This window comes from Eucalyptus grandis, chromosome 8 (genome assembly GCF_016545825.1).
Source record: "Eucalyptus grandis isolate ANBG69807.140 chromosome 8, ASM1654582v1, whole genome shotgun sequence".
Taxonomy (NCBI): Eukaryota; Viridiplantae; Streptophyta; class Magnoliopsida; order Myrtales; family Myrtaceae; genus Eucalyptus; species Eucalyptus grandis.
In genome coordinates, this window is record NC_052619.1 from 74,329,485 (window position 1) to 74,351,052 (window position 21,568).

The following is a 21,568-nucleotide window of genomic DNA, read 5'->3' on the forward strand; positions in this document are numbered from 1 at the left end:
TTTTGATGATATATATGCTTTGCGGGTCTCTCGATTTTGTAATTTTCACAAAGGACGATATAAATGTGGCTACAATGTTGTCGAAAGGATGGGGGAGCAAAAAGGGAAGTGGGGGGAATGGCGAATGTAGTAGGGTTGTGGGGGCATCACGGGGATTGCCGGAGCATTTCCCAAATTCAAAAGCGAAAAATTAATGGATGGATGGCGTGGTGTGTTAAGGGGGCAGGTCTGTAAGTTGGTAGTGCTAAGCAGCGATGCTGATGAGTCCACGTCCGCTGCTGTCCATTCCTCCGTATCTGTCCTAGCATTCTCTCTCCTCTGATGAGTCTCAGGAGGAGGAGGACCATCATCCATCGTTCGTAATCGTAACCAACCCTGACCGACCTCCCCTCCCCGCCGTTATATAACACCAATGTAATTGAAACTCCTCCGTTATGTTCTCAAAGCGGGTAAAGTAGACCTCCCTCCGTTCACGAGATTAAAAGCCAGTCTTTCCTCGTGAATTCCCCCCTTGCCCGGTCTCTTCCGAGCTTTCCATAAAGAGGAAGAGGAGGAGGAGGAGCCCTCTTGCTTGCGTTGCCCGTCTGTTAACATAACCGACAGAATTCATGGAGGTGGAGAGAGTGCAGGCCGTGGCGTCTGCTCTGATGACCGCGGAGACCATCCCCGCCGATTTCATCCGGCCGGAGCAGGAGCGCCCCGCCATCACCACCTACCAGGGCCCGGCCCCCGACATCCCCACCATCGACCTGAGCCTGCCTGACCGCGAGTCCGTCGTGCGGGCCGTCGCCCAGGCCTGCGAGGAGTGGGGGATCTTTCAGGTGGTGAACCACGGCATCCCCACGGAGCTCATCTCCCGCCTGCAGGCGGCCGGGAAGCACTTCTTCGACCTCCCCCAGGAGGAGAAGGAGGCCTACGCCAAGCCCCCGGGGTCCCAGTCCATCGAGGGCTACGGCACCCGGGTCTCCAAGGAGGTCAACGGCAAGCGGATGTGGAACGACCACCTCTTCCACAAGGTCTGGCCTCCTTCCTCCGTCAACTACCGCTTCTGGCCCACGAACCCCCCGAACTACAGGTGCGTCAACACTGTCGCGACAGGAGCTGCTTAATTGCATGGCGTGAGGAGTGATTAGCCTGTTGCATGCAGGGAGGTGAACGAGGAGTATACCAAGTACATGAGGGAGGTGGCGGACAAGCTGTTCCTCTGCCTCTCCCTGGGGCTTGGTCTGGAGGAGACCGCCGTGAAGGAGGCGATCGGCGGGGAAGAGCTTGAGTACAACCTCAAGATCAACTACTACCCGCCCTGCCCCCGCCCCGACCTCGCCCTGGGGGTGGCTGCCCACACCGACCTGTCCACGATCACCATCCTCGTGCCCAACGATGTCCCCGGCCTCCAGGTCCTCAAAGACGGGCGCTGGATCGATGCCAAGTACATCCCCAACGCCCTCATCGTCCATGTCGGTGATCAGATTGAGGTCTTTCTCTCTCTCCCCTTCCCTCCGCCCTTCCCTCCCTAGACGCGACTCTGCGGTCGATTATAACTTCCCGGTAATGCTGTTAATTATCAGATCAAAATATGGAAACGGTACACCAACCATGAGGCGATAGTAATTACAAATTCAACTAGCTTGTCAACGTTTTGAACAAAGGATTCCGTAGATGATAATACCGTGTCGATATTGGCGTAGGTAGGGGTACCTGGCGTCTTCGCATCGTGTATTTCACCGATTGCGTTAAACTTTAGGTTACCTTTTCCTTATTTCGGTGGAGCCTGATGTTGACACAACAAAAGACGTTGCTACATAACATTTATGTGTGGATCTAAAAACCTTTGTTGTTAATGGCCCACGGCTCACTAAATCTAAGCCTCTGCATATAACTTAACTTTTAAGATGAAACATTGCCAATGTATCTTGCATCTCCCTTCCTTGAAAGGGAAGGGGGCCCCATACGGCGCCTGAGCATTTATCTAATTGAAATGATATGAATATGCAAGTTTATACTAAATTTTAGGTTACTTTTTCCCTATTGTCGCTGCGTGATGTTTGATGTGATATAAGGCAATGCAACATAAAGTTTATGTGTGGATCATAAAACCTTTGTCTTTGAAGGACCACAGCTCACTAAAGATTTTGCAAATGGCCTCGCTTTAAGGTTAAACATTGCAAGTGCATCTCGTGCCCCACTCCCTTGAACAGGGAGTATTTACCTCATCGAAATGATCGAAACCTAAAAGTTCATAACAAACTCATGGCGTTTCCAAACTTTGAAGTCTTAAATTTTCACCTCGGGTTCAAGCTGAATAAAATGTAGGTGTTTTCCTTATTAGTTACTTATGCGATGAGGATTGTTGACGCGGGTCATACATGTGGCTGTTGATGTAGATCCTGAGCAATGGACGGTATAAGGCAGTACTGCACAGGAGTACGGTGAACAAGGAGAATGCGAGGATGTCGTGGCCGGTGTTCTTGGAGCCGCCGGAAGAGTGGGTGGTCGGACCTCTGCCTCAGCTGCTTAGCCCCGAGAGTCCCCCGAAATACAAGGCCAAGAAGTTCAAGGATTACATGTACTGCAAACTCAACAAGCTTCCCCAGTAACTCCCTCGGCGATTGTTTCCCGCCCCCCACCCCAAAACACCATTCCATTCCCAAGGGAGAATAACTACTTTTTGCTTTTCAACGCCCTGGTCCCTCCACCTGTGCACTCAATTTGTTTTCAAATGTCCTCTTGTTTTGTTTTGTCAGTTCCATTTTGAGTTGTGGTTGCGCTACCTGCTGTCGTGTCACCATTGGATCGTCTCATTTTGCCCGATATAAACTTGACAAACTGCTATGGTATCTCTCCAGTTCCAAATTACATATTAATATCCGTACATAATCCCACTAGCGGCCGGGCCCTGGGCCCCGGGGGGTTGTCGGTTGGAGTGTACATAATATTCTAACCTTGACACTCCAATTACCATCGCCCCACCAATCGATGGTTTTCTTTCAAGGCAGTGCAGCTTCAATCCACATTATGTTGTGCTCTTGCAAAATAGAAATGATTACGTAACGATGCACAATGAGAATAATAGTTTATTCTAAATCACAAAAAAATAAAATCACAAATAATTATAAATTGTTGTGTGGGATTTATTTCTTCAAAAATTTGTAACTCACAACAGGCTGTTATTTTCGTAGTATCCTCATGACTGCTCCGCTAATAAAGCCCTTGCAAAAACCACACCTTAAAAAGTGTAGCCATGTAGTAACATTTTGTTGTCTCGATAACTATTGAACACCAATTTTGTATGAATGAATGAAAATCGAGCAACTTATCAAAAAAATTATAAACTTATTGCAATTGTCCAATTCATTTTTTTTTGCCAATTAAATCTTAAAATTTTTGCATTTATGTCAATTTAGTTTATTCGGCGATTTTTGGTTGGCTTGTGCTAACGTGAATATTTTTTTCAATTTTTTTGTTCCTTTATTTTCTTTTTCCTTTTTTTCCTCTTCTTCCTCTAGGTGAGGGCTGGTGATCTCCTGCCAAATCTAGTTGGGTGAGGCTCGACTTGGACAATGGCTGGCGAGGGTGAACCTCACCGGATTTGGCGAAGGGGTGGGGCTTGCCAGATTTGGTGGGGCCTCCAACGGTCAATGGTGAGGTTGACCTCGCTAGCCTTACCTCTGGGTGGCGGCGGAAAAGGAAGGAGGGGAAAAAAGAGAGAAAGAAAATAAGAAAAAAGGAAAATTTAATAAAAAAAAGTTGTCCATATTAGTGTTGGTTGAACGACCAATGTCCACATCCGGACTAGTCGCCAAAATTGACCGTATGGATTAAATTAGCATGAATGTAAAATGTTTGAGATTGAATTGGTCCAAAAAAAGTTTATAATTGAATTAGTACAATTATAATAGGTTTAGGATTTTTTTTGGGTAATTCTTGACTTAGACAGTGGCTGGCGAGGGTGAACCTCACCGGATTTGGCGGAGGGGTGGGGCTTGCCAGATTTGGTGGGGCCTCCAACGACCAATGGCGAGGTTGACCTCGCTAGCCTTACCTCTGGCTAGCGGCGGAAGAAGGAAGGATGGGAAAAAAGAGAGAAAGAAAATAAAAACAAAAGGAAAATTTAATAAAAAAGTTGTCTATATTAGTGTTGGTTGGACGACCAATGTCCACATCTGGACCAGTCAGCCAAAATCGACTGTATGGATTAAATTAGCACGGATGCAAAATGTTTGGGATTGAATTGGTTCAAACAAAGTTTATAATTGAATTGGTACAATTATAATAGATTTATGATTTTTTTTTGGGTAATTCTTGACTTGGATAGTGGCTAGTGAGGGTGAACCTCACTGGATTTGGCGGAGGGGTGGGGCTTGCTAGATTTGGTGGGTCCTCCAACGGTCAATGGCGAGGTTAACCTCGCTAGCCTTACCTCTGGCTAGCAGCGGAAGAAGGAAGGAGGGGAAAAAAGAGAGAAAGAAAATATATAAAAAAAAATTTAATAAAAAGGTTGTCCATATTAGTGTTGGTTGGATGACCAATGTCCACATCTGGACTAGTTAGCCAAAATCGACCGTATGTATTAAATTAATACGGATGCAAAATGTTTGGGATTGAATTGGCCCAAAAAAAGTTTATAATTGAATTAGTACAATTATAATAGGTTTAGGATTTTTTGGGGTAATTCTCCCAATGAAAGTATAATCTAATGTTCGGACACTTCATGTCCAAGGCGTATAAAATGAACTCAATCAAGTTCCTAACAATCAAAATTGATATTTCTTTTAAGCTGTGTTTATCTTAGGGAAAATAAATAATTTGAAGAATATTTTCTTCAAAATCATTGTTTGTATCACTTATGAAAATGAAGAAATTTAAAAATATTTTCATTGCATATGGAAATGTTTAGCCATAAATTGTTATTAATAATGAAAAATTATAGATTATTTCAAAAGATATAAGTGATCATTTTTAAGATCATATTTTTTGATTATTTAATTTTTGTGAAATAAATGGAGCTTTAGCGAAAGTGGAAGAATACAGAAATATCATTTCGAGGGATGGCAAAAGAGGAAGAGGCTATAGGCGAGAAGATGTTTGAATGGTATATCTCACCCCGTCGTGATTCGTATGTAAGTACAATTTGAAGATTATTATGGTTAAAATTCATCTCGAGCTCAAGTCAATTGAACGAACTAGACCCGAATCGAATTGGGAGTAAACTCGTCGGTTTCGATATTTCCATGTTGGAGATCCAAGTCGTTTGGACTTTGACCGTGAAAGAAAGAAAATTCTGGACTTGGATCATACCTCGGAAACGTCGTACGATCCGGCCCACTAGTAGTTCGACGGGTCCATGGACATTTTCAAGGGCCGAGTTTTGGGGGGGCGAAGCTGGGCTATTTCATGAAGCGACAAAAGAAGAGGGGAACGAATGAATTACAAGAGAGGTTTGATTTGAAGCGGGGGAGAGAAGCACGAGTGGAGCGGGGGAAGGGAAGGGAATGGCCACGTCAGCAGCATCGGTCTCGGAGGTGCGCGCCTCTCCATCGCTGCTCTCTCCTCCTTATCCGCAGCCGATCACCACCGCCGGAGAAGACTCCACACGGCGGCGACCTCCGCTCCTCACTATTCCCTGAAACTCGCTCCGCTTCACTCCGCTGCATCCAGGAGCAGGAGCAGGAGCAGGAGCAGCATCGTCAGCCACCCTCCACTCCGCTGTCGCGCCTCCAACACCATCGCCGACGTCGATGACGTCACCGCCCGAGTGCAAGCCGGCCGGCATCGCCTCCTCAAGGTACGTCCGTCGATTCCTCCCTCCCATGGATGGAGGATGGAAGCCACTTAACTCGCCGTGTCGGGTGATGAGGTGGTGGTGCGGTGCAGGTCCCGACCTCGAACATCAGGAACTTCAGCATAATCGCGCACATCGACCACGGGAAATCCACTCTGGCCGACAAGTTGCTCCAGGTGACGGGCACCGTGGAGAAGCGCGACATGAAGGACCAGTTCCTCGACAACATGGACCTCGAGAGAGAACGTGGCATCACCATCAAACTTCAGGTTCCCTTCCTGCAGTCCTTCTTCCTCCTCCCCTCTCGGTGTTCGCGCTGCACGATGGTGTGCCCGTCGCCCGTGCCTCCAATTGATCGCCTGATATGTATTTCTTCGCGTCAGGCAGCTCGAATGCGTTACGTGTTCCAGAATCAGCCGTATTGCCTGAACTTAATTGATACTCCCGGCCATGTCGACTTCTCTTACGAGGTACGTCCGAGTGATCTTGTGGATTTTCCATGCTTCCCCGCATTATTGCTGTTACCTGTTTGGGAATGTTTCTGGTTCGCGAGTGTAATATCTGGTCATCGTTGACGGGAGAATAGCAACAGTCTGCCGGTGGGTAGAGTTTTTTCGTTTATAGGAGGCTTTTCTTGATTGCATGAACAGAGGCATGCTGCTGTCGTAAAGACCCGTTGTCTTATTGTTTAGAATAACTTCTGTCTAGAATTAGGACAACGTTTTCTTACCTGCGAATTTGAAGTGTTGAATCGTGTTGGTAATTGGGGCCTCCGATAGTTGAAGAGCACGCTAATCTGGGTCTCCTCCAAGAGAGCAAATTTATACAACATTTTTAAATGCTTGTTCTGCTTGTTCTAGTATTTCTCGTTCTGTTTGATCCAGTATCTTTTATACCTTTTGAATCTAGGTCTCTCGTTCTCTTGCTGCATGTGAAGGTGCTCTCCTTGTTGTAGATGCTTCGCAGGTACTTTCTCCAGATCAGGCTTATCATTGAGCAAAGCTTTGTTTATCATCTATAGCTGGCACCTTGTATCTTTTTCTTTTGGTGGGAATCTTATAATTTGACACTTGAATGTTTGATATCCTAATCTTCCCCAATAATTTCAGAAATAGACATTGGCAGCTTTTTATGAATTTTGACCATAAAATGGTGTGGAATGCCCTGACTTAGTAGTTTTAATAGGCTTAGAAAAGGATATTTAGGTAATTTAGCAATTTCCTCTTTTTTTTTTTTTTCTTCCTGGTAATAAGGTTTTTTGCGGTTCTTTATGCACCCAGCTGATTCCATTAGGTGGTAGATGTCCCCAGTCCATTCATACCAGCACAAGTTTGTGCTCCTTGGAGTAGGATCCCAGAGACATTAGGAGGAAGTTGCTCAATAGTGTTTCATTACAAAGTGCCGACTATCCAGATTTTCCTCCAATTGGCTTATTTAATAACGTATGCTTGCTGCAGGCTCCTTTCATATTGTCAGTCAAATCTCTTTGAAGAACATCAAAGTTTGACATGCCAGAACTATTAGCACCTTTGGCAAAACTTTTGGGTTTCAAGCGTTAAGGATTTTGCTGGTCTTACTCTTTATAAGTGCTCATCAAATTTATCCAGATTGCCATTTTCTTCATATTTGGTCAGCTTAAGCAGATAATTATTGTCATACTGATTCTGCATAGAAGAATCTCTTGGCTATTTGTCCAATTGTGGTGTACTCTTCCTCTTTAGATGTCCAACTTATCCAAAAGGAAAAAGGTGCAGCTTACTCAGATGAAAGCGCCCACTCTTCTAGGATAAATCCCCTGCTTGGGAAATATTGTCTGAGCAAGGGTTGACTGTTGTTTATAGAGAGAGACATGTTCAGCTGCTAGAAAACTTGTTCATGTAGAGTTATTCCTCTATTCTACAGTCATATGTCGTTCCCCCTTTCTTCCGTCTTCACTAAAAGTTGTTCAAGATGGAATTGATTTGTGACATTTGGAATGTGGAAGGCAAAGAGCTGCGAGCAGTATTTAGAGAGCTTGTGCTGCTAGTTGCATGGAGCCGTCATAATTGTTAGTTTTTGAAGAATTTTGTGCAACCACTACCACTTGTTCTAAAAGTATTAAGTTATTCGATGAAAGTATGGTGTTGATATTTACAAGCTGGAATTAATGACTGGGGAAGCAAAATAAGGGATCTAGAGAGATTTGAACATAGAATGCCCTGCTCGACCTTCCTACCTTGCTGGGGGTTGTTTTTTGCTTGTTTTTCTGGTGTGGCTTTCTGTCACCCTAGCTGTGTACCGGCTTTCTGTTTGCCGTGCTTGTTTTCTTTTGCCGCGGTTGGTCCTTTTACGTCCCGGTATCCTTCCACTCAGGTTGTTTTTCTTCTTGAGTGTAAGTTTCGGTGCTGGGATTTTCTGTACATTTGCCTGTCCTCAATATAATTATTACCCTTTCTACCAAAAAAAAGCATAGGATGCCCTGCTGATACCATTGTAGAATTTTGTTGGACCACTGCCCATATTTTAAAGCTTGGCCAAATAGATGAAGGCGTAGCAATATTCAAGTCTTTGCTTTGCTGGGACTTTTTTGTTCGCAGAACTCACCCTCTGATTTATTATGTTTCCCTTAGTAATATGTGACACTGCAAAGTGGTATTCATGTAGTCTGTTCATTTCTTCATATTGGTTTTTCCAATGGGCCTCATTTGACACTGATTCTTGATTTATGGATAGTGGAGAAAATACAATGCAGTCAGGCATTCTGAATCCAAAGAATCCAGTGACGTCTGCTCATGAAATTTGCAACTTTATCTTTTTGACATGACCTAATAAAAGATTATTCATCTAGCTTGTTTTGAAAGGTGTCACACCAATTAGTAAATTGACTACTACCTATCATCAACTTTCTACTTACTCTAGGTTAACCGAATTGAATTTCAAAAATGAACAAAGAAAAGAAAGTGATTAAGGCACTTGTTCTCCATTAAAAAAAATAAAAAATCAAGGTGGCTTATTCACAGGTTTTTTCTCACAACTAGTTTCTTGGCACCGTTTTTGTTTGTTCGAGAAAGGACACTAGCAGCCTTCTTCATTATAACTGAATAATTGGTACTGATTTGTTGAATCATGCATGTCATGTTTGTAGGGTGTTGAAGCACAAACTTTGGCCAATGTATATCTAGCCTTGGAAAACAACCTGGAAATTATTCCTGTAAGTTCAATATTTTTTTAATCAAGGACTGCAGTTACATCTGACCATCATTTTTCCCTTTTCTGGATGTCTCTATGTATTTAAACTTCTTTGTTTTATTCCCTGATTCTTGGGCATTGTAGTAAGGATACTAACAAGTTATTATTAAGCTTGTTCAGTAAGAGTAATTAGTTTGACTTAAAAGATTGAATTCAGTAAAAGGTGCACTTGACATTCTATGGAAGGGTAGGATTAAGTCTTTGATGGAGAATCAATAGCATTTGAGCTAATATCCACCAAAAGGACATCCTTGGTTCCATACTCATAAGACATCAATCTTCAGTATTCAATTTTCAGGTATTATTATTTTGCTTCTTCAATTTCCAGCATTTAATATTACTAACTCTTAAAATTTCTGTACTCAAAATTTCAGTTTTATGATTCAGTTATCAAATAGACCCTAAGCCTTATCCTACTAAGTGGAGCTGGTAATATGGATCTATTTAATTATTGCGACTATGCCGTCTCGAATCCTTCTATAAGATCCAATTGCTCTTGGTTGGACTGAGAATTTGGGTTCAATTCGGTTCAACGTTCCAATTGAATTTTTCGTCTCTAATTTGATTGGAGCATCTTGAGATTGCTGTTTTACTAATCAATAATACCTTGGACACATTTGGTCATGTAATCCTCAATATCAACTTTTTCTTGGATATAGTCACTGTATATCTAATTTTCTCTTGGTTGCCAACTTCTAGTGAGTGATCCAAATCTGGGCTCCCCTTTTTTCAACATAGAACCACCCAAAACAAAGCTTTTCCTCACTAAGAGATGTCACCTACATAAATCTCTTTCCACACATTGCTGAGAAGTAAGACTATTTAAGTGTACATATAAGTATACAGGTGTGCACATAAATTTGGCTTCCGATTTAGGTGGTAAGGAACAGCGTAAGGTTTTGAGACCAAATTTCCTTCTTTCTGACAACATTGGCTTATAAAGTAGTTCTTATTTCTTCAGGTGTTGAATAAAATAGATCTTCCAGGAGCAGAACCTGATCGTGTTGTCAAGGAGATTGAGGAGGTAGGTTCCAAAATAGTTGTTTGCATTTGGCTGTGGCATTTACAGTTCCTTGTTGTTTTACTGGGTGGCACTGTTCTTGAGGCATATTTCATATTATTTAGGTTCATCTTTGAAATGAAATAAATTAATGAAAAGAAAGGGAAAAACACAATTTAGATGGTAGTTAGAAAATATAGATCTTTCTTTTACTCAATAGAGAACCCATCATCTCTAATGAAGCTGAGAGGATATGATGGATGCATAAATCATTCCTAATTGGGAACACTTTTTGCAGAGCCATTTAATAATAGACAGTGGGGTGCATACTCTTATCTCTTGGCCGTATCTAGTTCCTTCCTGGCAAATTTGGGCGTGACGCATAAGGATTTGATCTCAAACATACTTTTGTTTTTTTCTAGCACTAGTCTGACATAATCATAAAATTTCACTCTCAATGACTTATGAAATCAGATGTAAAATGCCCAATCATGGATTATAAAGGTGATCCGCAGAGTCTTCTATCCTTTTATGTCAGTAGCATTACTTGACAATACCGATTATGCATAATTACAAATGTTGCTTGTGTTTCCACAAATGTTTCTGTTCTTGTGAAAATGCTTTTTTGGCACTTTAAGCTTCCAACCCTTTCCAATAAACTGATGTTGCCATCTCAAACCAAATCTCTCTGCAATAACTGATGGTGCTATATCAGCAAAAGGGTTTCTTTTTTCTTTAAATTAGGAGAACCTGTCATGATGAGGCATAAACTAAGGATCCCGTGTTATGTTCTTGTTCACCATGTGCTATGTTGACATGGCAATTAGTTCTGGTGTAATCTTCAAACAGAATAACATTGTGTCCACCTCTTAATCATTGGTAGCTTGTATGAAGTTAGAAACCCTTCTACGGATGATTCTTCCATTATGAAGAGGGCAGCTTCTTTATTCTTTTAGTTATAACAAACAATTTTGGGAAGTTTGGAATAAGTTATATGTGCACAAGTGAAAATCAGTCCAGAATTTCACAATTTGGCGATTTTTACTTTTGTCTGCCCTTATTGGAGGACATCTTAGAATTGTGAAGTGGGAAGCATGATACCAAGTCGGTTTTGTCTTTCTGATGTTAGAATTATTTCCCTATGTTATCTTTATCAATGGCACATCTCATCGTTTTGGCTACAAGAATTTAGTGAGGTTATTTATGTTTCTAACTACCTGCTCCATTTCATGATTCACAAAATGGACTTTTCCTAAGTAGATTGTAATTTATGACTGACACTGATGGTTTTCAAAATGAAAGTTATGAATTAGACTGATCTGCGATATCCCAATTGTTGTCTTGTTGTTGGACTTCCATTGTCTTAATATCTGATGAAGGGAATCGAGTAAGAGACATTGGTAGTACCTTTGTGAAATACCTGTAATGGGATTTTTGATTGTTCAACCATGACCAGTTTTGCCTACCATAGTTTGCCATTCTGCCTATGAGCTGTTCCTTTTGTTAAGATGGAAGACTAAAAGCACATGTCTTGAGCATTCTCAAGGGAGATAACACATAATGCATTTTGGGCATAATAAATTTACCTTTGCCTGCTTTTGTCCTCTAGCAGTTTTTCTTAACTACAAAGATAAGCTCTCTTTATATCTAATTCCTTGCGACAAATGAACTTTGAAGAGTTTTCTTCACTGAATGCTTTTGTTATGTTAAAATGTTTAGCCTCTCAAGTTCATCATTCACCAACACAATGAAATGTTAATGATCCCTACATAGTTTGCTGTTGCTTTCTTGGTTTTTAAGAAGCTTAAAGTTGGAGTCTAATTTAGTTGGATGGTACATTTATTCATTAAGTAGTACTGTTGTTTCCTGCTTGTTGTTGGATCTTCTCAGTGCCATTGCTCTGTTTGAGCATCACAAATGAAGAAACAGAAGCTCCAGTGAAAAGTGTGTGTTTCTTTCAGGTGGTCGGCTTAGATTGCAGCAATGCAATCCTGTGCTCTGCAAAGGTCAGTCCCACACATGCTTGCACTACAAGGACATTTGGCTCATTTTATAATCTTATGCACAAGGTGCTAAAATCTTCTGTTCATTAAGGAGTGACGCTTTACTTTCAAGTTGCTTTTGTTCTGTAGGAAGGGATAGGCATACGGGATATCCTTGACTCTATTGTTCAAAGGATTCCACCACCTAGCAACACTATTGAAAGGCCTTTAAGGGCTTTAATATTTGACAGGTTAATGTTCGCCTCCCTCGAAAAGTATCGGCTTGCTAATTTTGACAATCATACTCTTTTCATCATCCAAGTATTCATTCATAATTGTGTTGTTATCGCTAATCCATTGTTGCCCCATTCTAAAAGTTTTTGTAAAACTATTTCCATATTTTATATGAGCTGTCAATCTTGTCAAGTGCCATCATAGTTATATGAGAGAGGGTTACATTGAGAACAAAGAAGATGCCGGAGGAGTGGATGAAAAACACTTTGGCACCTAGGGTATTGGCTTTTTTATAAACAATTTTCCTTAAAATTGTTTATTCGCATGGTATTTTAGCACAATGAAAGAATTTTAAATTTTGATGCTCCTCGTACTTGTGTTTTGTAAGTTCTCCTTTTGTTGTGTTGAGTCTTTGGTTATTTATTCCATTTGTTACATCTATAATTTGTGTTTTGTGTGTAAGTTTTGGCCTACATGCGGGGCTGTCAAGAAATATGCTACTATATGTCGTGGGTCTATTTCAGAACAATTTAAACTTGTGGGGCAAATGGTTGTTCAACAGTACCTTGTTACAAGAGTAAAAGTTGCATCCTTATTTTATTCTGTAGAGGGATTAAGCGGACAAGGCAAATGATCATATGGAAGAATAATTCAGCACAAAGTGGAGAAACTGATTTTCGTTTATGGCAGGAATATTGACTTTGGAGGTGATTTTGAGTGTTAATTTAGTCATCATGGAAGCTCAAATGTTGTGATCTAGAGTTTAGAGTGTCCTAGAGAGTTACTATGTTCTCATGGATCCATTTAGCAGAAGGATGGAAAAGTTGATGAAGACCTTACCCAGTATCAGCATGATGGTTGGAAGTGGACAAGTGCATTTGGTGTTTGTGCAACCATCAAATGTTGCTAATGGTTAAGGATCAATTTGTATACAATACAATAATAAGGTTGGTGATGCTATATGGGACAAAATGGTGGTTGGCCAGATATTGATGCTTGCAGAAAATGAGATGAGAATTTCCTTTGGTTGTGCTAGAATTTAACCTTTGTGGACAAGTAGGTGAGAACCCAAATAATGATAAGATTGAAAAGGGTGTTTAAAGTGGTTTTAATACATGCAATGACAATCTTCTAATGCTCTGGTGAGAAGATATAGTTGTAGGTTGGAGATGCAGGCTAATAGGGGTGAGGAAGATCTGGAAAGATCTATCAAAATGTTGCAGAAAGATTTGGAGCACTTAAATTTTACGGAGAACTTACTATGAGTGCAATGGAGTGTAATAGAGCTGGTTCCATTTAGTGGTATAAGGCTCAGTAATCTTTGGAATACTGATCATTTTCCCGTTGTCATGCTACTAAAAGGGATCTCTGATCGCCATCATCTCTAGACTTCCCATTTCCTTGAAATGATTTTTTCTCACTTAATGGATTTCTGTTTATATTTTCCAAACTACATTTGCTTGTAATACTTCTGTACTTACATTTGCTTGTAATACTTCTGTACTTTCCTCATATGTGTCTAGTTAACTTTTTAATTGGAGACGTCTAAAATTGCTGGGAAGAAAATGCTTACAAAATTTAAAGCAAACAGGGAGAAATTAAACTTTCTTGAAAGGCTGATGTTGATCCGTTGATGTGTATTTAAGGCAGTTCAAGGATAATCATCCATAACTCATGTTCTTTTGAAGTTCTCAATGGACTTCTTTCTTGTCTATTAGGTATAACTATTTCTTTTTAAGTCAACCTACTTAAATCAATTTTTTTTTGGAATCTCTCTCTCTCTCTCTCTCTCTCTCTCTCTCTCATGTGCGCATGCATGAATGCACTTGCATTGCACCCGCACCCACACAAACGCGCATAGGAAATTGTGTATGCTCAAGTATATGCAAATATGCTTATGCCCTCACCCATTAGCATAAAGTTTTTCTGATGTTCCTGCGGCAGTCTTCGCTGCTTGACAACATGCTTTCTGAAGGGAGGGTGGTTTATGTGTTTCTCCACATGGACTGCCGCCTAAAGTTTATGCCTCTATGCTGTGATGGGCTATCTAAGCATTTCATTGTGAGTAGAAGCCCTCAGACCAGCTTTAAGTGGAGAAGTGCTTAATCATCTTCAGCTACTGATCTTATGATTATCGATTCATTTAGCCTGTGGTTTTACTTGGCCATTGACATATGTTTTAGCCAGTCGCTGCTCTGCAAATGGTGAAAAGGTTTTGTGTTATGAAGTCCAGCCCCAAAGCTTAAGTTTATAGGTGGAAGGAGACCACATGAATATAAAGAGCTTTTATGACCCATTGTCAAGCGAAGTGGGACAATATTTCAATACCTTCTTTGAACATCCCCTCTCACGTGCAAATCGGTGCTGCACGAGGAATTTTTTTTTACCACGCCCTTTCGCGTAAGGGATAACTAGCTTTGATACCATGTTAAAAAGTCCAACCCAAAAGCTTAAACCTATAGGTGGAGAGAGACCACATGAATATGAAGAGCAATTATGGCCCATTATCAAGCGATGTGGGACAATATTTTAACATTTTGAGAAGCAATAATTTCAGGGAACATATTCATTGACAATATCTCTTGTTTGTGAGATTTTTTTGGTTTTACAAACATATGCTGCAGCTAATTGTTGCAGCTACTGCTGGATCAAAATGCTTTTTTTTCCCTTACTGCAATACGTACATGACTTGTCAAGCTTCGATTGACTATACATCTATGTTCATCTTTCTTCTGCAGCTACTATGATCCATATCGAGGTGTTATTGTTTATTTTCGAGTCATTGATGGGACCATTAGGAAAGGTGACAGAATTTATTTTATGGCAAGTGGGAAGGTAAAGTTCTTGTCATTGTTTTTTTTTTTTTTTTTTTTTTATCGATCTCCCACTGCACCCAACAGCATACAATTGTGCTTGTATGTGAACATTCTGCTATTTCCAAGTGCAAAGCTTAATGACATAACTTGGAGAAGTAACAGACAGCAAAAGAACTATAATGAGGGCTAAAATTGATGAATTAAAGCTGACAGAGAAATGATCTTCTAGGATTCTTAAATATCACTATTGTCTAGCGAATGAGGAGAAACTAGTGACGAAAGATTTAAAGATCTATTTAAACTAGGGTTATGGACCATAAGTCAATCTCAACTCTTGGTCTAACATAAACAACTTCGAATCTCAACCATTGGAACTCATTAATAGTCACATGACTTAACACATGACCCTTATTAGCCTCATAACATAGTGGAATACTAAATAAAAAAGAAAACACTTAAAATACTAAACAGAATGTTGTTCCTGCATAACTTGATGTCTTTATTGCTTGTCAAATTGTAACTTACGATTTGATTAAGATTTCTTAGAGGTCCTAGGGATGTTTGTAATGAATATATGTCGATTGTTTAATTTCAATTTTACCTTTACAGGATTATGTTGCTGATGAAGTTGGGGTTTTATCTCCAAATCAATTGCAAGTTGAAGAGCTATTTGCTGGGGAGGTAATGGAGCAAGATTATGTATTTCCACTTGAGTCTTCTTCTTCTTGGTCATTACATATTAAAAAATATGGTATTCTTCTCTTTGCTTACTCTCAACTTTTGTCTCTTGAAATGCCAGTATGCCTTCTGCTGTTGTCTGTAAGAGCTATAGAATCTAGTACCTAGATGAGATGTCTGAAGTTCTGGCCTTTTGCTTATGGCTTATATTTAAAAAATCATAATCTGAGAAGTGAGACAAAATTGAATCATTTCAAATATAAATATTCTCATATTTTTAAAGATTGGAGATGTCCAATGTTAAAGTTGTTCATGATAAGTCAGTCATGAAACAAAAGTCAGATTCCAAATGCATCTGTATATAATAAGAAAAGTTGGTAGAATGGAACTTTGCGGTTAAGCTAATTGAAATATAAATCAATAGTAATTATTCTTATTGTTTGGTAGATAAATTTAAACTGCTTGTATTACTGAAATTTTTATACATTTCACGTTTGTAGTATCGTAGTATCAAAATTAAAATGTTCAAGAAGTCAATTTACCGATCACTGCAACACATAAGTCTTCATGTTGTTACAACTAAAGTAAAAAGCCTTTGCTGTAGCTAAAGGCCTCAGTCAAACCAAAGTTTGATCTAAGATGTTTTGTTAGTGACATGTCTGGGATAGCTTGCCACCTTTTATTTTCTCTTGGGGAGTGGGGCTGGGGTGGGTGTTTAACGAACTGCCTGTGTTAGGTAATGAAAAGCACTACCATGATTTTTATATGCATGCATATATGAGAGACTACATGCTGACTCTATTTGATAGTGGACTTATTTGTTGTTGACTCAGATTTTCCAAAACTCATTTTTAAGGCAATTGTCCAACCAAGAAGTGAGCACTCGTGTTCCTGTAACATGTTTAAAATTTCATTCTATCTTGGATAAATATGGCTGCTACTCATGGTCATGGCAAAATCCAATTACTGATGAATGCATTAAATTCCAGCACAAGTAAACTCTTATCATCCTTCTTCTTTCTTAGGTTGGATATGACTTGATTGGCATACTGAACTAATCCATCACCAGAATCAGGGATGCCAGTTAAATTGTAGAAATTACAGTCATACCTGATGTTGATGTCAAGTTAAAGCATATTAAGTTATACACTTGCTTAGTCTCTACTACATATGTATATATATATACATACATACATATCTATTTTTCTGCTTAGTATTTTATTATCTTTCCAGGTTGGGTACCTCTCGGCTTCTATAAGGTCTGTAGCAGATGCCAGGGTAGGTGACACTATAACTCACTATGGCAGAAGGGCACAGGACTCATTGCCTGGATATGAGGAAGCTACGCCAATGGTGTTTTGTGGCTTGTTTCCTGTTGAAGCAGACCAGTACTGACCTTGATTATTGTTTACACTTTGAGTTTGAAGAGATCATTCTACCTCAAATTATTTATGTTATCCAGTTTTTTTCTCAATATGTTCTAAGGTTTCCTGAGTTACGTGATGCCTTGGAGAAACTGCAACTTAATGATGCTGCATTGAAGGTTTGTTACTTGAATGATGAATCATGTTCGAATTTTCTTATCCTAGGCTTGAGAGTGTGGTGGCTTTCTATGACTTTAGTGTTGGTGATATTGGGCCACCATGGGCCTTATGCAATCATAGCTGTTTTGAAGGCTTCTGGTTGGCAATGTCTACATGCATATTTACCAATTTTTTTTCAATGGTATATTCAATTGCAAATTGGCATTGAATGCCTCTGTTAAAGGCTAGTAGCTTTAATGTTGCTTCGCAGGTTGTCTGCAAGAGGGCCTGTGACTGTGTTCAATGAATCTGGCCCATTTTCATAATTCTTAGTTACGTACTTGAGTTCGATTTCTATCTGAATATTATCTGTTTTTTTACTGTTAGATAGAAGTATCACCAAAACTAAAGTTGTAAAATAGGGGGTAGAATGAGGATATTTCTTCATGTGAAGAAATGGCATATGGATATTACCTTCTCTGAAAAGTTGGACATATTTTACCTCTGTATCTCAAAATGTGAATTTAGCAATGATGGATATAATGGGAGAGAAAAAAAAGAATAGAGGAGCAGTCGGGGCAGCAGTCAAGCTGAAATAATGGGAGAGGGTTAGGGGATGGCAGAACCATGACTTGATGACTAGATACAAATATGAAGAATGCAAATCTAGGATTTAAGCATTTGAAATTAGGGGTAAACTTGGTTCAATTTGGAAAAGGAACCAGGTGTGGTCAAGCCAAAACAATTTAGTCTCTCAAGACCAAACTGGTTGTGTAGTAAATCTGATGCTATTTTAAATATATTTTGAGTTTGACTTTCCAGTGTGGTTTTGTTGCTTCATCTAGTGGATAATTTTGATCATTCCAGGATTATGGATAATTTGAATCCATTTTTCCCCAAAGGAAGCTTCTAGAAAATGCAAGTGCTTGCTAATAAATTTGTATTTGTTTTCATAGCTAAAAGTGTCATTTATCCAGAAAAGACAGGGTGGACTACTTCCTGCAATACGATACACTGTAAATTAATAAGTTTCATGAGCTGGGCATATCAATTGATTTTTGCTGGGAGGAAGTATTGATTTCATCAACTCATTTAGAATTTTGGTGGAAAAATTGACTCAGAGGTTGGAGAATTTAATTTAGTCTATTTGACCTGTAATTATTCTTTTCAAGTACAGAAAGAATTAGTAATACTCCATTAGTTGTTTCTTTGCTGAGGAACTGTTTGTACATCATCCAGTATGGACGTAGTACCTATTCATACTAACCACTTGGTTTGTTGCTATTCTGACATTTAAATTTCTTTTGCTTAGTTTGAACCTGAGACATCAAGTGCCATGGGCTTTGGCTTTAGATGTGGTTTCCTAGGTCTCCTCCATATGGAAATTGTCCAGGTTTATTCTCATTGAAACTGCTCTTTCTCGTTTTCTTTTAGGTCGGATTTTGTTAACAGAATTGTAAGAGAAACTCTGAAAACGGAATCCAGAATGTTGATTTCGGTTACATTTTTTTTTTTTTTTTTTTTTATACAGGAAAGACTTGAGAGGGAGTACAACCTGAGCCTAATTACGACTGCTCCTAGTGTCGTTTATAGGGTGAACTGTGTAAATGGTGATATTGTAAGCCTCCAATCCTAAGCTATTCTCTTCTCAACTTTTTATTTTTATGCTTTCCATGAGTTTATAATTATTATTGTTATTTATATTATTGTTGTTATTATTATTACTACTACTATTATTTTTCCTTTTTGTGCTGTGTAAGAGGACGTGCACATTCCAGAATATTAGCAAAGAGGAATTGCAATTGCGAGAGTTTGTTATATTGAAAAACTTTTCCTGTAGACTTTGCTATGAGCATGGTGATGCCAAAGCATTTCTTATAACATGCAAGTTTGAGAAGACCTGGGTTTCTTTGACTTTCCTAGTTGGTCAATCTTAAAGTCAGCCTTTCGTTCTTTATTTCTAAGCTGGAGGAAGTTTATAACAGCAAGTACTTATTAAGAAAAAGCTACAATGGCCAAACCATTTCACGAAACTTCAGCTGAAGTCTGTGCTTTTGATTAAAGCATGATAAGGGACTCCAATGTATAGTTGATCATTTAGTGGATTATCAAGGAGTATGTCCTGAGGATCATTCATGTGGAAGAAACTTGATGATCACATGGAATGGTTCAGCAGAAACATTTGATTTTGAGTAAAATGACCAATGGTTGGAAAAAGGTCAAAACTTCTCCCAAAATGTGCACTGTTCTTGGTTGTATTTATTTAGGAGAAATTGTTTGGCCTTGAATAGGCTCAGAGTTCTGATTTTTAACATGACAACATCGTTGTCCCTGAGCACACGAAACTCTTGGCGGGGATTGCTTTAGGATAAATTAGTTAGAAATTTGCTCCTAGCACCTTCAATACCTTTGCTCCAGTCAGTTAGCCAATCGTTCATAAGATGTAGGTGTAGCTGTAAATTGTAGTTCAAATTCGTTTCTTGGACGATTCCCCAATCTGAATTCTTGGGCTTTTGAGCTTATTTTGTTTTTGTATGGATTAAGCCATACATCAGCTGCAGCAAATGTATGATTTGATATCCAGTTGTTTTATGAATTTGTCTTAGTCAAGATATATGACTACCATCATGAATGCATTTTTGGTGAATATAAGGTCGAATGCTCAAATCCATCTCTACTTCCTGAACCTGGACAAAGGAGGTCGATTGAGGAGCCAGTTGTTAAGGTTAGTCTTCAGTTTTTTGTCTTATTTTGTTTTACCTTTCTGTTCTCTCTTAGTTTTTGTTGTTCTGGTTAAACTTGTATCTTGATCGAGTAAAGTGAAGAGTCACTACTGTTATATTTCATCTTTTACTAATTATTGCAGATAGAAATGCTCACACCAAAAGATTATATTGGTCCAATTATGGAGCTTTCTCAAGACAGAAGAGGGGAGTTTAAAGAAATGAAATTTATTACGGAGAATAGAGCATCCCTCACCTATGAATTACCTCTAGCTGAGGTAACTTTGGTTTTAATCTACTTTCTTAGATTGTTACATATAGATTACATAGTGGTCCACATTGTTTCTCTTTTGTTATTCCGTTTCTTTATATGACAGATGGTAGGCGACTTTTTCGATCAGCTAAAGTCCAGAAGCAAAGGTTATGCTAGCATGGAGTACACTTTTCTTGGGTAAGTTTATGGTGTCGCTTTGCTTATTCACTGGACAGTCGTTATGTCTAACTTTAGTAGAAAGTTGTTATTAAGTCCAAACCTAAAGCTTAAATTGATAGGTGGAGCGTGACTAAGTAAATATTAGGCACATTGAAATCCCATAGACAAGCAATATGGGATACTTTAATACACTCTTTACGTGCAACCCAGATTATGAATGACGGGTGGAATTGATGACATAGGGCCACATGCACAAAATATAATGGGATGGAATTTGGCTCTAATACCATGTTAGAATGTCTATTCCAAAAGCTTAAGTTGATAGGTGGAAAGAGACTACATAAGTATAAGGCCATTAAAACTCCATAGACGAGCAATGCGGGATACTTAAACAGAATTGGTAATTTTAGATTAGTCACAGTTTATATCAAGACCAGTGATTATTGACATGAATAAGGGCTGTCTTCAAGACTGCTAAGTTAATGCGGTCTGTAGTTGTTCAAATAAGCTCAAACTCTTCATGAGCTGGCAAAAGAGAATAGGATTATTGTAGAACGTAACAGGATAGCTACTTTATCTTTCCTTCATTTTTCTTGCTGCTTTCATGGAAGTTGGAAAAATAAGAATATCTCTAAAAGAAAGAATCAACTCAATTTTGTTGTCTTTCGTTTTCATTCCACACTGAAGGACTTGTTAAGTACACTGAAATGACCCAACACTTGTGTGCTTTGGTGAATACCAATGATACATTTTAGTCTATACATACGTTCATATGTACATATGTATATTGATATCTTTCTTTGTTTTTTCCAGTCTTTTAGGCCTCGCCTTGCTATATTTAACTTGCATATTCAGTTTAATCAGCCTCTAGAAGGCCATCATCTGGTTTGGCAAATCCTTTCAAGATTCTGTGGTCTTATACTCAAACCAAGTATAATATTCCTCGAATAGATTCATTCCTGATCACATCTTTTCTTTCATTAAAAATAACCTCAAAATTAAAGGCCTACACTGGTATGAGTTAAACAATAAGGTTTATATCTATGTAATCTAATACTTTGAGATTTGTGTATCCACTTGGCTTCCATTTCCCATATCTCAGTCTTGAGTGAGCCATTCTGTTATTATGTTCATACTGTATTCAGTTCCTGCCATGGCAGCTGATATGA

General features: G+C 39.2%; 2 protein-coding genes across 2 annotated transcripts in view; both read left to right on the forward strand.

Annotated features, from left to right (window-relative positions):
- Positions 1-444: 444 nt before the first annotated feature.
- On the forward strand, positions 445-2,837 carry LOC104428803 (flavonol synthase/flavanone 3-hydroxylase). Its single transcript, XM_010041741.3, has 3 exons — positions 445-1,075; positions 1,148-1,475; positions 2,385-2,837. Exons 1-3 carry the CDS (start codon positions 609-611, stop codon positions 2,595-2,597), a joined length of 1,008 nt encoding a protein of 335 aa, XP_010040043.2. The 5' UTR covers positions 445-608; the 3' UTR covers positions 2,598-2,837.
- Positions 2,838-5,048: 2,211 nt separating this feature from the next.
- LOC104428804 (translation factor GUF1 homolog, chloroplastic) overlaps positions 5,049-21,568 on the forward strand; it is a 28,179-nt gene continuing 11,659 nt past the window's right edge. The window contains exons 1-18 of the mRNA XM_010041742.3: positions 5,049-5,092; positions 5,452-5,785; positions 5,875-6,051; positions 6,166-6,252; positions 6,692-6,748; positions 8,907-8,972; positions 9,972-10,034; positions 11,972-12,016; positions 12,143-12,243; positions 14,965-15,061; positions 15,652-15,723; positions 16,954-17,108; positions 17,206-17,263; positions 18,556-18,636; positions 18,775-18,861; positions 19,897-19,968; positions 20,110-20,244; positions 20,344-20,417. Coding sequence (XP_010040044.2) covers positions 5,049-5,092; positions 5,452-5,785; positions 5,875-6,051; positions 6,166-6,252; positions 6,692-6,748; positions 8,907-8,972; positions 9,972-10,034; positions 11,972-12,016; positions 12,143-12,243; positions 14,965-15,061; positions 15,652-15,723; positions 16,954-17,108; positions 17,206-17,263; positions 18,556-18,636; positions 18,775-18,861; positions 19,897-19,968; positions 20,110-20,244; positions 20,344-20,417 — 1,805 coding nt within the window. The remainder of the gene's footprint in view (positions 5,093-5,451; positions 5,786-5,874; positions 6,052-6,165; positions 6,253-6,691; positions 6,749-8,906; positions 8,973-9,971; positions 10,035-11,971; positions 12,017-12,142; positions 12,244-14,964; positions 15,062-15,651; positions 15,724-16,953; positions 17,109-17,205; positions 17,264-18,555; positions 18,637-18,774; positions 18,862-19,896; positions 19,969-20,109; positions 20,245-20,343; positions 20,418-21,568) is intronic.

What these genes read in the sequence shown, in the direction of transcription:
- LOC104428803 (XM_010041741.3), top strand. Translation starts at nt 609, where the DNA reads ATGGAGGTGGAGAGAGTGCAGGCCGTGGCGTCTGCTCTGATGACCGCG. An exon ending in ACGAACCCCCCGAACTACAG is followed by an intron (nt 1,076 to 1,147) that starts GTGCGTCAACAC and finishes TGTTGCATGCAG; the next exon opens with GGAGGTGAACGAGGAGTATA. An exon ending in ATGTCGGTGATCAGATTGAG is followed by an intron (nt 1,476 to 2,384) that starts GTCTTTCTCTCT and finishes CTGTTGATGTAG; the next exon opens with ATCCTGAGCAATGGACGGTA.